Here is a 14,380-nt window from a genome sequence, read left to right on the forward strand (position 1 = left end):
ACACACACACACACACACACACACACACACACACACACACACACAGTCACTCTGTACAGGTCTTTGAGTTCTTTTTAAATCCTGCAGCAGGTTTTAGACTTGTGTCAGTGAAATTGAGATGGAAACCTTAAAATCAGACTGAACTTTGTGAGTGAAACTGAGGAAACATTCCTGCAGCTTTTCCACTTTTCTATCAGGATGCTGCACAGATGAAGAATGCTCTATTTCAAAATAAAAGCTGTGTCTTTTGAAACTCGGAGGTTTCAGTGGTAAGGCTAAACTTTTATTCTGGAGAGAAACGTTCTCCATTTTCGGTTTGTGTCATACTCTTTGCAGTTTCACTGCCACTCAGCGAGTAGTTGGCAAGCGCTTGAGGACAAGTCAGCTTCTTCCACACAAATCACAGGGCATCACGGCATCCTGCTGCAGCCCCAAAGCAATCGCAAGGAGGTTATTGGTGCAACAATGTCTTTGCACCAATTTCAACCTGCAGAAACCACAGAAAACACATTTTCCCTTTACAGAAAAATGTCTTTCCTATGGTTAGTTGACCACCTGGCAACCATCCTGCAGTGGCTGGCTGATGGTCACTGACCAGTCCTAAGTCAGTGATAAGTAGGGATGGGTACCAGTATCCGGTGCCATGATGGCACCGGTTCTGACATAAACGGTCGTAACCAGACCGAAAAGCAGTGCACATTTCGGTGCTTTTTTTTCCTGAGCTGTGATACACTTTAGATTCTAGCCAATCATTTTACTTTTCCGAGGATAGTAGGCGGGGCCAGGTACGCACGTTCTTTAAGAGCAGAGCTACAGATTAAAAATGTCCAAGGCGAAGCGGTCAAAACTCTGGCTGTACTTCACAGGAAAAAATGCAAACTCAGCAGCAACAAGTGCTTTAAGCTGATACTGTGATACTGTCAAAGGAGGTAACACCTAGAATCCAATGAAACACCTGGCGACGCATAGCGGTTTTTTTAAAAGCTGAGAAATGCGCCGTATGATAGCTTGCTGCGAGACCTCACACCGGGCACATCTACTGCGGGTGTGGTGCCAGTTATCGGACTCGGAGTTAGCAACATCCCCCAAAAACCCGAAGAGGAGAGTCCTGGCCCCTAGCCCTGCCAGTGTAGCAGAAATGATGAGGATGATGATGGCAGCAGCAGCCGTTCTTCTCTGCGTGAGTAGCTTAATGTTGTTCGTGTGTAATTTACGTTGAGTAGGCTAACCACGTTATTACATTAATGCATGTAAGGTGAACTAGCAAACATCATCATAGCTACATGTGGCTGTCTTCTTGTTTGATGGCAGATACTCCCTTCACCCTGGCCAAAAAGGCTAAAATGACCAAAGAAAAAGTGGAAAACAGTTAAACATGAGAGGTTTTGGACAAAGTTTGTGTTTTTTCCATTGTTTAAGCACTGCTTCCAGCCAAGAGTGATACCATATATGCCCCATAGCTGCAGAAAAGGCTAACATTGTTATCTTTTTAGAAAACAACAGCTGAACATGAGAGGTTTTTGGACCAATTTTGTGCTCCATTCTTTAAGCACCGGCACCGTTTCAAAAGTACCGGTTTGGCACTGGTATCGGATAAAACTTAAACGATACCCATCCCTAGTGATGAGCCTCTAAACATAAATAAGTGAAACTATGACAACCGTGAGTGAAAACCTCTCCAATGAAGTATAACGTTGGACGTTTACTGACTTGTGTCGGGTTAGCGGATAACCCTTTTGTCACTTCTTGATCTAAACAGCCAGCACGATGGAGACCAAAAACCCTAGAGGCTTCCAAATGCTAAGTTCAGAGAGCAGTGGGGATGTAATGGTGGAGACAGACAGCTTTTTGAAACAGTCAATGATATACTGTAACGTTAACTTCCTTTTGGACCATTGTAGGAACTACAGTCTTTGGTGGGGAAGTATCCTCCTTCTCTTTCCTGATACAGCCGCTCAGAGTTTGTTTTTTGTTAATACTTTGCACATTTTTTTCAATAGATGGGCAGAAAAAAAGATTTGCATCTTGTGTCTGTTGTCAACACTCTTCAAGGACCAAGAAGAAGATAACCGTAAGTGATCTTTCAGGAAGATGCCAAACATCACGGTCAAACAGATAAGATGGCTGTTGAGGAACAAATGCAAACCATGTTTATTGTTTTGACGTCTGGCGCATTGTCCACACACACAACAGCTCCGCCCTACTGCAGGTACACAACAATGATTTCAATCACAATGACAAAAAATGTGCGCATGAAACCACGGCAGGTGTAAACACCTGAGGATGCCCGACACACCTGAACACACACACACACACACACACACAGTTATACAATCTCTGTAACTTTCCACAACTTTTTATAACTCTCAGTCTCGTAACAGTCAGAATCCCAGAGAAACGAATCCAGATGGAGTCGCCTGATGCTGGAAGGGTAAATTTCCAGATGAAAACCAATGGGAAAGTAATTTTCTACACTCACTGAGATTTTTGATATTGGTCGCTAAGCGTTATGTTGGGGTCATCTGGGAAAACTTTGAAGATACCTGACTTCTTCCACATTTTTAGGTGCAGTCAGCAATTTTTCCTGGTTCACTGTTACTGTTACATTTTGACCATGTGACCATTAAAAATGTCTGTTAGACTTTGAATTAATGAAACTCCGAATAACTTTTTTTTTTTTTAAACACCAGTGTTTTTCGTTTGGCTCTTTTGGACATTCATGTATGCAGGAAAGAGTTGGGTAGTTGCAACTTTTTTGTGGTAATGCACCTGAGTACTAGTACAGATGTGGATTATCACAACATAGTTGAACCATAAACATCAGCTGTGATACTTTTTTTTTTAAACATTGTATTTTTGCTAATTATTTGCTTTTAAACAACTAAATATGATTCTATAAAATTATTTTATATGAATATACACTATAAATTCGCTTTTTAATTGTTAGTATTTTTTAATATCTCAGAATATAGATTTTTTTCTTCATATTTTATCTGAATTTTTAAACACTGTAATATGTTTTAACATTTTCTTTATTTTCTGAAACACAGAACCCCCTGAGACCGTGGCTCAGGGAGTTGGGAAGCACATCTGTAACCGGAAGGTCGCCAGTTCGATCCCCCGGCTCTCTGTCCTGGTCGTTGTGTTCTTGGGCAAGACACTTCACCTACCGCCTACTGGTGATGGCCAGAGGGGCCGATGGCGCGATATGGCAGACTCGCTTATGTCAGTCTGCCCCAGGGCAGCTGTGGCTACAACCGTAGCTGCCTCCACCAGTGTGTGAATGAATAGTGCAATTGTAAAGCGCTTTGGGTGCCTTGAAAAGCGCTATATAAATCCAATCCATTATTATTATTATTATTATTAAGACAAACTGACTAAAATTAATAAATATATCACTTAGTCAGCCAATCTCTGTATTTGTAGCTCAGGTTCCCGTCAGTGCTGCAGGTAACTCCAGATTCAGGCAATGAAGACACAGACTGTGAAAACTAATCAGGACTCAAGTTTGGAGTTTACCAGACAAACTGGAACAAACTGGAACACACGACGGGTGTCCAGTATGAACTCAAGACTGCACACACACACAGACACACACAGACACACAGACAGATGTAGAAACTATGGAGATTCCACCTCACATACTCCCATGTTTACACAAACTGTCTGGACACAAACACTCAGACGTTGCTCTTACAGTAACACAAGGTCAAAGGTCACTCTGACACAAGTCCCTCTCTCTCTCTAACACACACTGCGTGACTCATCGGCAGCAGGAGGTCGTCAGAGTTTCCCTGTGCCCCTCAGTGAGGTTTCTTCGTGAAGACACTTCCTCTGGAAAGAGGTGACCTCTGACCTCTTTCCAGTCTAGCTGCTGTGACAACCCAAACATCATCATTCAGACGGTGAGAGAGTTTAGGGCCCCGATCCTTCCACAGCTTCAGCAAAGAAACATCTCAACTCTTCAAGTTCAACTTTCAGGCATCCTGACTCGAGCTGGACCGACCAGCGACTGAATCTGCGTCTTTGGAGAGGGCCAAAAAACAGAAGTTGCTGCTGGCTGCAGTGAAAGAATTCCATTTATGTTTCCCGCTGTTATTATTCAGTTTAATTTTGCACAATGACATGAAGTAACACCGTGTGATTCTCATAAGGTGTGACTCATGCGTCGCTCTTTTATAACATTATGAGAAACTACAGAGGACACTTCAAAAAGAGAGCACATGTAAACTTTTGCAAGGGAATGAACAAAGAACCGTAAACACCACCAGAAAATTTCCGAGTGTGTCAATGATTCCATTTAAATGATCAGCATCAATAAGAGCTAACGGGATGTGTGCAGGTAACGAGTCATGTTTGTACAATGAAGAATGGGCACGGTGTTTATTATTATAATCAAATAACTGCAGGAGAACCACTCCCGATTTTCAACAGAACTTTATAAGCTGTGTTTTAATGTGTCTGTTTACGGGACGTATGCTGAGCACACGCTGCCCTTCTGGGGAATTAAAAAAAATGTACGTCCTATCACAACAAGTGAACGAGGACAAAAATGGCCACGCTTTGAAGTACACCTCGTGCATGTAGAGGGTGCAGGCATGAAACCATGGGGAAAATGATTTTTCCAGAATAAAGTTCAACAAAAATGTTATCAAACCAGAACTATAATAAAAGTGTAGACGATACTTAAAACACCAATTCAGACAAAAAAAAAGCTTTACAAAAGATTTAAACTTTGAATGACGTTTACGTGCCCGAGAGCTCGTTCAGACATGTAAATTCAGCCTATTTGTTGTTCACATGCTAAATAACGTGAACCTGCATCATTTCTGTGTTTGTTTGTGTGTAAAATCCCTGATAACAGTTTTGTCCCGCATTTGTTTGTTGGGATCTGCTCACCGTAAACACAGCCACATAAACAGATGAGCTCACCACAGTACAAATCATCTAAACTTTAAAGTGCCAAAGTGTCTCTGAGTTCAACCCACAGACTCGGTCACCTGATTGGCTGAAAGGTCGACGACTTCTGCAGCAGAACTTTTTCCATTCACGGTACACGCTGTGACAGCTGGGACACATGACTGTCACGTCATGTGAGCAACAAACAGCTGTGTGAGCCAAAACAATGAGTCGAGACTCAAAGTGCTGAGTCAAGGAGGAGAGTGGCGACTCACAGCTGGAAAAGACTGTCGGAGACCTGGGAGCCAAAGTGTCTCTGATCGCTGGGAGACGCTGGGATCCTATCAGACCACCCAGTCCCCCCAGTCTGCGTGTCAATGCTACTGATGAGCTGGGAATCTTGTTAATTACCATTAACCCTGAAGTAACTCAAATGACAGAGTGGATTCAATCTTGAGCTTTGCTTTTTTATTTTTTAAATGGCTCTGTTTGAGTTTAACATCTATGCCAGACATGTCGATGTGGAAAAGCAACACTTTGAAGCTAAAAATCAAACAAACACCTCGTGATTCTGATCTGACTCCTGGATTAACAAGCCAAACCTGCTGGGTTATAAACATAACTCTGTCCTGATCTCATCGCTGACAGTAAAGCGTCGAGGAAACTGCAGTAAACATGCAGTAAAACCAGCCCCGGCTGCAGCACAGGCTGGGATGAGCCGCCTGTCACGAGGTGCTGCTGCTTTGAAAACTGAAATCCACCTGTGGATGCATTCAATGACACTCACTATTTTTTTTATTAAACGCAGTCGGCTGATCTGAACCGACATGAAGTGAAACTGGACGCATGCGAGCTGAGCAATGAAACACGCTCGTCACACTCTGCTTTCCACTCCTGTGACTAACCACGACCAGCTGCAGAGCATGCTGGGAGCACGACTGCGACCAGTTGGCCGTTGCACAACAACGTCAGACATGGGAGACGTTTCCTAATATTTGGAGAAAGAAAAAACCCCACAAACACGTGGGTCTAAATTTTTAAAAAAAAGCAAACACACACACACACACACACACACACACACACACACACACAGGGATGTGTCGTCAGTGGAAACACACACCGTGTCTCAGCCGTCTGAACTTTACTCTGCATGGTTCAGGTCCAGGTCACATGCTGGAGGCAGCTTTTTTCTGTACTGTACAGATTTTAAAGCCATTAACTTTCAGTCGACATAATAAATAAATAAATGTGACACTGTTTGAGATCAGCTGTTTGTTGCTGAGCAGCAGCTGCTGTTGGCATGCAGTCAGGTCAGGTGTGTTGGTATCAGCTGTTCCTCTGTGTGTGTGTGTGTGTGTGTCAGATGTTGTTAGGCAGCAAACAACTGAGAAACACAACCAGACAAAGTCACCTGAACTGGCTGAACACGCACACGCACTCTTTCTTTATCACATGACAAAGAAAGTTAAATCCATAACATTTGTGCACAGTGTTGTTCGGGATGTTTGGCTGTTGATGTGGTTTCTGGAGAAATCACTGGTGCGACTCCTGAACCTACTGTTAGCATTTCCACACAATCACAAGAAACCCACCAATGAGAGCGTGAGAGAAGCGATCGATCGAAGCCAAATCAATCATAGCTCATCAACTGACGAGTGCTGTCAGTTACAGTCTCCATGGCGATTAATTAGGGAAAAACTGCATCTGGCACCGATGTAGTTTGAAAACAAGACGTTGCTCTACAGATCTGTGCTTTGTTTGTGCTCCGAGTGTTAAACGTGGTCACGGGACTGAGAGAGCGATCGTTTCTGCTTTCCACCTTAAATCCAATATCTACTAAAATGGAGCTCTGTGGGCAGTTAGGAGGCGCTAAGATTGTTTGAAAGAAGACAGATTTTCCAACAATCTGGTGGAAAAATAAAGCCTGTGGAGTGAAAACTGTGAGCTGAGCAGCAGGTTAGAGAGCAAACTGTCAAGGCAAATTTCCGAGCTGGCATTCGATTCGCGCACGTGCGAGAAATGTTAGAGTTTCAGCGTTGTTTCTACAACAAACAGAGTCGGGACAAGAGACGTGCCAAACCTTTGCAACTTTTTCTCCATAACAACAAACTGTGGGAGTTTTCCTTTGCAACTATCCCGCCAATAAAAGAAATACCTGCATGCCTGCCATTTTTAATGACCCAGCAGGAATGTGAACTCACACCCGACTGTGTTTACAGGTCGTTCATCAGCATCAGGCGTTACTGCATGCACAGAGGTGAAACGCAAGAGACGCTTTGGCTTTTCCCCTGAAGGACATTCACCAGGACGGCAACACCTGTAACTATCTGTTTACATCGGGATTGTTTTTCAGGGCTTGTTTTAAAAGAGGAGAAAATATTAAATATTTGGAATTTCATGCAGATAAAGTGAATGAAAATATCTGGGACACTTTGACTGCTGCAACTGAAGGTTTTATTCATTTTATTCACATCTGAAATACTACTGGGGGGCAGGACACTTTAAATGTCACCTCATAAACGTGACGGGTCATGAGACGATGAAAGAAAGAGGAATGAAAAAAATGTCCTTTTTTTGACATTTCTGTGAAAGTCGAAGATTTTTGTGGAGTATTTGATATGAAAAGTTACCGAGGAGTTCGCTGAACCTAAAATGAACTCAAAAACCTTTACAGGCGACGGGGAGACAAAATCACACGCCGACTTTATCAAGTGAGTCGCACACGTCAGAAACTGATCTAATCTTATCGTGCTGTAACTTTAAGCACTCGGGTTCATTTCAGCGCTGACTTCAAATACAGGGAAAATATCAAAACAATTATATCACTGAATAAAGTTTTGACATGAGTGTTGCACTAAAATCAACATTTTACTTTTCCTGTATTTTTAATACTTTAATGTAAGGATCACAAGCAGTTACTGAGACAAAGAAGAAAACGTCTCTTCCTGCTGGATCTGGTAGGAACGCTGAGACATTTGAACATTAGGAGGAGTCAAACCTGCAATGATAAAAGATTGGAAACTGATCTAACCTGAAACCGTGTGGGGGCAACTCCATCTTTAAAATGTTAAAATCTTATTTTGAAAGCAAAGTCACCTGAAATGCAAACACTTCAAGCATCACAACTCTCTGAAAACTCTCTGAAAAATCTAAATTAACGTTGTTGTTTTTTTCTGCCACATTGTCTTTCCTGTAAATCATCCCGTGGCACGGTCACAACCCCTCGGGCTGGGCGCCATTGATGCGAAATGCTGCCGTTTCCCCTGCAGCAACGAGGGGGGAAACTACAACTCTCACCCACCCACGCAAAAACACACCTGCCCACCCGAAACAGAAAGTGGTCTTCAAGGTGTGAAAGCAGGTTTAACACATCAAAGTGAGATCAGCTGTGTGTTTTTGTTTTTGTGTGTGCGTGAACAGTGCGAGTTTTACTCCAGAGGTGTCAAGTATGCGGTAAGACCATTATCACTATACAGGCATATAAACGGATGTAACACAAAGAGTAAAATAAATATATGTAGTTATTATTATATCGCTAAATATGACAGTGTTGTGCTTTTGTAGTGCCATTACACATTTAATAAGCAGATTTCAGGGTTTTTCCTGCATGTTAAGGGAAGATTTTGTCCTTCCACCAAAGGAAAATCACCAAGACTCATTTCCTATATTATGTGGGCAACTCATATTTATATGGCTTTCATGTGTAGTTGCAACTTTGAGCCTGGAAAATCCCTGGATGTGGATCATTTTTTAAATATTGCCCAGGGTGTTCATCACCTCTTTTGTTGGCAGATGGATTAAATGTGAATGTTTACTTATATTTCTTTACATTAAAAGAAAAACAGGATAATAAATAACCATTTGACTGGTCAGGCCAACTGCAGGAGTTTGACGCTGGACCATCACTGCAGCTCCAAGTATTAAAGTAAAAAATTTAAAACATGTGTTTTCATGGGGAATACCCCCCCCCCAAAACAAACAAACAAACAAACAAATAAGTAATAAGAAATGAGGATGTTATGGGCAAAGGGTGGACTGTCAAATATGTCTTTTAATGGCCTCTGTTGTTTGATGCTGGCTCACCTTAACTGCAGAAAACATCCCAACACTCACAATTCTGACCATAAACTCGGGTATCCTAAACCCAGCAGCAGCGTACCAATGAGGTGTGTGCTGTTCCAGAGGCTCCTCCCTGACATAACAGCCAATGCGATACAGATTGCAACCTTTGCACATCTGGTTTTCCAGATGTTTGACCATCTGTAGTTGCTTTATTATATTAGGCTCAAATATGGGTCAAAAAATAACAATAAATACTTCGTCTGTTAATCACTGGATTTTCTGTACGCGGTGATCGCGCTGACAGAGGGGTTCGGGTAAGTGTAAGAAGAACAAGAGACCAAGCGAAGAAGACATTCAAGTAAACGTATAGGCACCAGAGGAGGTGACTTCTGGGAAATGCATCAGAGAGAAGAAACGGCCTCTGAAACCAGACGCGAGATGAGCCACAAGTGGACTAAGAGAAAATGAAACATGACACTTTTTTTTTCTTTCATCGCACGTGTCATTTTAAGGTGCACGTCCATCGCCTCACAATCGTTAACCTAAAAAAAAGAAACAAAAAAATACGCACGACCATCTCTCTGTCGCGCTCGCCCGACATCATACATCGGTTATATCGGGGTTTTTCCCCCCCTATCTGAAGTACGAAACAACATAAGCTTCACTTTCTGTGAATGTGTTGCAGGTTTTCAGTGTGTCTGAGCACTGATGCTGATGTCTGTCGTCAGTCACCTTTCGGAGGTAGACCCATTATGTGGGAATAAGTTTGGAGAGGAAGGTAACACGAATATGAAATAGAGTTCCAGTTCCGAGGTTGCGACCCTTCTGGGTCCGGTAAAAACTATTCAGGTTGTATTTGGTTACGTTCCATAAAAGAAAAAAATGATCAGAATCTGCTTTGAAATTCCCCCTTTGGTCAGGCTCCATTAACCACTGCAGCACCTGCAGCTAAAACATCCACCGTGTTTGAAAGATGGGCGTAGCCACTGTGAGATCAGTGGTAGTCAAGCCTCGAGCTGAGCTTATCACCACTGTGGTGTTTTGAAAGTGGACACAAAACGAGAAGGGTGGCTCCGAGTGTGAAACCAAGAAATATTTTTTTATTTTACAACAAAAATGTTGTTTTCTAAAAGAGTTACTAGAATGACAAGAAACTACTAAAGTCGACCCCTGCTGGCTATTAGAAAGATCCATCTATTTTCCTGCGCTTGTCTAATTCAGGGCCTATCCCAGCTGCCACAGGGTGCGAGGTAGGGCACACCCTGCACAGGTCACCAGGGCAGCAGGGCTAACATAGACAGACGAAGACTTTCACACCTACAGCCAATTTAGAATCACCAAACAACCCAACCCCACTAACTGCATGTCTTTGAACTTTGAGAGAAAGCCAGAGTACCCGAAGAGGAGAACATGTTACCACCACACAGAAAGGCCTTGGCTGGATGGTGGATTCAAACCCAGGACCTGCTTGCTGTGAGGCAACAGTGCTAACCTCTGTGTTGTTAGAAAGATGGCTCAAAACACGTGCCTTAAACCCGCCTTCTTCTAAATGGCCAGTAGAGGGCTCCTATGGGCTGCAAAGCAAAAACCAGTTGTTCAGAAGTTCTGAAAACAGGCCCCGGCTCCTTTTCTCTCTGCAAACACTTTCCTGCTGATGTCACAGGCTCAATCGCTAGTTTCAAATCTTATTTCAAAAAACAAAGCTGATTTTGTAAGTTAGGGGGAGGGATGGTGGATATACTGGACAAAGGGTGGTGATGATGCCAGGCAGGAGGAAAAGAGGAGGACCTCAGAGCAGGTTTGTGGATGTGGTGAAGGACAACACGCAGAGGCTTGGTGTGACAGAGGACGGTAGAGATGGGGTGAGATAGGGAGACGCTGTGGCGACCCCTAAAGGGAACAGCTGAAAGAAGATGACGATTACAGTCAGGTAGGATTATCCTGAGTGTCCTCACCAGCCAACAACTCATCACAGTCAGAGCGTCTCTTCACTTCTGGTTACAAAACAGCAAGACGGCGACAACAAAGATCAGTCATCGAGGCTTCATAACAACACTCCGTCTAACACTCTGATCCCATTGTGGTTACGTCCATCCTTTATATACAGTTAATGAACTAAACAGCAACTTCATCTTCTCTGTGCTGCATGTAAATGATCATTTTAAAACGAAAAGAAAAAGAGTGATTTTTGATGTGAGGGTTTTGTTTTTAGCATAAAGGCTCGGTGTATTTGGGTTGACAGGGTGAAACTCAGGAACAACCAGAGTTTATTATCTAACAGCAGGAAGACAGGTGTGAGTTTACAGGTACTTACAGGCAGCGCAAACACACACACATGCACACACACACACACACAGGGCCGGGGTCAGTGCGATGATATAACTGCAGCTACACAATAGCCTCTACCTGAAAGACAACCTGGACTCGACTGAAAGGACCTCTGTGTGGCTTACAGGAACACACACACAGAAACCTTCATCTTTCACAGTGTGACCCACATTTCCAACACACACACACTCATACAAAAGAACAGTCTGTCAGCATCAGAGCACCCCCTGTTGGAACAGAGCAGCCCCAGCAGCAGGCTTGTGTCAGTATGACCTCAGGACTGCAGAGCAGGACTGCTGGTGTGTTTTGATGGTAGTGTGTGCTACCGACATAACCTGCCCCAGAGCAGGTTACATTTCACAAGCAGAGAGGAAGAAAAAAAATAATAATCACAGCATGAAGGTGAATCAGTTCTCTGCCAGTAAGAAAAGCTTTTAAAACCTTTATTTTCAAGCTCACTTTCAAAAATATAATTTTTGAAAACCTGATCTTAACTGGATATTCTGTATCTGCACTTTTTATTTCATGCTGACTGAAACAAATGTTAATTTAAACGACATTTCAAAGCAAAGTGCCCAGATGTGCTTCGATGTGGCTGCTGAGTAACAGGACAAACTGGCTGGGGTCATTAACTTGAATTTAAATTGATTTTCTTTTGGACCACTTGCCAAACTCCACCTTATATACGGCGCTACAGTTACCTGGTAATTACCGCAGGATTTTCTAAACAGCTTTTCATTAAATAACGATCACTGTGTGACCTCTTTTCTTGCTCAGCATTCTCTTTTGTTCATGGAGAGGAAGTGACACGATTGTGGGAAATTACCTGATTTATCAGATCACTCTATGATTACTGCACCTAATCACCAATGACTGCTTCTTATGTCCTGATTGTTTCTCACACTGCTAAATCATTTTAATCGAGGTGAAATCTTTTTAAAAAATGTAAAAATGTAAAATAAAAAAACATAATATATGAAATTAATTTAGCTTAAACAAGAGAATTAACACACAGCAAAGACCTTTTTCAGCTTCGTAGCTGAAAATAGTGTTATATGTAAAATGTAAACACATCAGGGCAAACCTACTGCAACACTGCCATCTGCTGTCAGCCAGAGGAAGTGCAGGGAACCAGCTGTGTGTGTGTGTGTGTGTGTGTGTGTGTGTGTGTGTGTGTGTGTGTTAATTACTCACCGACAGCTCTGAACAGACACGCGCCATCCTCCTTCATCTTCTTGATCACAAATCCTTTCTTCTCCCTCAGAGCTTTTTCAAACCAGTGCTCCTGCTGAACACACACACACAGACACACACACAGACAGAGTCAGTGAACTGGACCTGAGCAGCATTATATGTGAGGACCTAGAGGACAGTTTGCTCAGTTCCATTATTGATTCATTGCTGTGTTATTTTCTAGAATAATTAAATTCACCGTTTGGTTGCTAAAGCAGGAAAATGGTGCTCAAGTCCTCCAGGGTTAGTGGCTGGACATAACAAATGAATGAGATCTTCTGCAGGGAAAAGCAGCTCCTCCCATCCTGATCATCAGTTATCTAATGCTGATCAATAACAGTGGAGCAGACACACTGGTTTCTAACACTGCGGATGTTCAGGTGATCTCAGGAGCCCTAAATACCTACTTATTCCTCTTTGAGACACTGCTGAACAGGATGCTTTTTATTAGAAGAAGAAGAAGAAGAAGAAGAAGCAAATAATCAAAACTAAAAAGAGTTTATTTCCTTATGATGTGCACTTTTACACTTCTGTAATCACGACATACCCTGATATTTCCCCCTCTGAGGATCAGTCTAAAAGTACAGAAATAAAACTTACAATCACAAACATAACTCTGCTTTTAACCCCAGTTTTACCATATTTATCATTTTTATTGTTTATGTGTCTAAAATGTCTCACAGGTTCATTATATTCTGTATTTGTTGATGAGCTGAGGAGCTGCACCGAAGACCAGGATAAATCACATACCGGTAAGCCTTATTTTGAACTGTGAGTCATGCAAAGCTACTCTAAAATGTAGAGATGTTTTGGACTTCCGCTATGACTGTGATCATTTATATAATTTATAATCCTAATTTTAATTTAAACAGGGTTTAATTAACTCAAACTTAAATACAGGTCCAAAAAAAGCAGGAAAACAGACAAATCTGTGTCAACCGAGCTAAGAAAGTTTGTTCGCCTCAACCTGTGTGTGTAATCATCCCTCACAGGCCCTAGAGTAGAGTCCAAGAATAAAAAACACACAGCTGGAAATTAGCATAATGGCTCCTCTTTAAATAAAAAGTCACACTTGGCTCATTAGTCAAACAAAAAGTGAAACCATGAACTAAAGTCAGATGAAGAAAGGCTAAAAAAAACAATAACATGTTTAACACTGGACATCTGTCATAACACAAACAGGTTATAAAAAGCACCGATACCGAAAGTGCGAGTCAGCGACGGCTTCGTGAACAGGACTGAAAACTGGCTGGGTTTAACAGCAGGACACAAATGTCACAAGACGAGTTCTGAACGGATTCGTTCTGTCAGTGCTCGATCGCTGCTGTGCCAGCCGGTCGGACCACTTCAGGCAAAGAAAATGCTCCGATTTCTGAGAATAAAGCTGCAGGCTGGGAGCAGAACGAATGTAAAAAGCATGACCGCGGCGTGGCATCGGCCTCAGCTTTCACTTTAATACAACAACACGTCTGAAGAACAACAACAAACCAGAGACGTTATGTGAAAGAGACACAAGGAATTAAAGAAATTGCACAATTCTGTTTTATTATGCTTTGGCCTCTACAGGGCCACTTAGGGCTGTTCCATATAACGATATATATAAAAACGTCTATGTTTCATTTTACGCAAAATAAACGTTTTGATGGTCACTGTAGTGGCTATATTAATTTCTTAAAGTTCTCTCTTTCTCTTATATTTAATATAACCACACTATGGACGGACAAGCGCCTGTTTTTATGTGTTGTCTTTAGCAACAACGACGGTAAAACCACGGCGTGTCCGCTTGTTTATTTTCCACATAAACCTTTCACAATAAAGCTCAAGATCCTGTTGAGACTTTTCAAAATAAACTGAATCA

General features: G+C 42.3%; 1 protein-coding gene across 2 annotated transcripts in view; it reads right to left on the reverse strand.

Annotated features, from left to right (window-relative positions):
* The window catches only part of otud5a (OTU deubiquitinase 5a), a 36,381-nt gene that overhangs the window by 15,952 nt on the left and 6,049 nt on the right, over window positions 1-14,380 (reverse strand). The window contains exon 2 of one of the 2 annotated variants that reach the window (XM_013915224.1): window positions 12,484-12,574. In XM_013915224.1, the coding sequence (XP_013770678.1) occupies window positions 12,484-12,574 (91 nt within the window). Of the gene's footprint in view, window positions 1-12,483; window positions 12,578-14,380 lie in introns of both variants that reach the window. The other variant, XM_013915223.1, reaches the window with a different exon arrangement.

The sequence above is a fragment of the Pundamilia nyererei genome, unplaced genomic scaffold (assembly GCF_000239375.1).
Source record: "Pundamilia nyererei isolate P.nyererei 1_Seehausen unplaced genomic scaffold, PunNye1.0 scaffold00273, whole genome shotgun sequence".
NCBI classification, from domain to species: Eukaryota; Metazoa; Chordata; class Actinopteri; order Cichliformes; family Cichlidae; genus Pundamilia; species Pundamilia nyererei.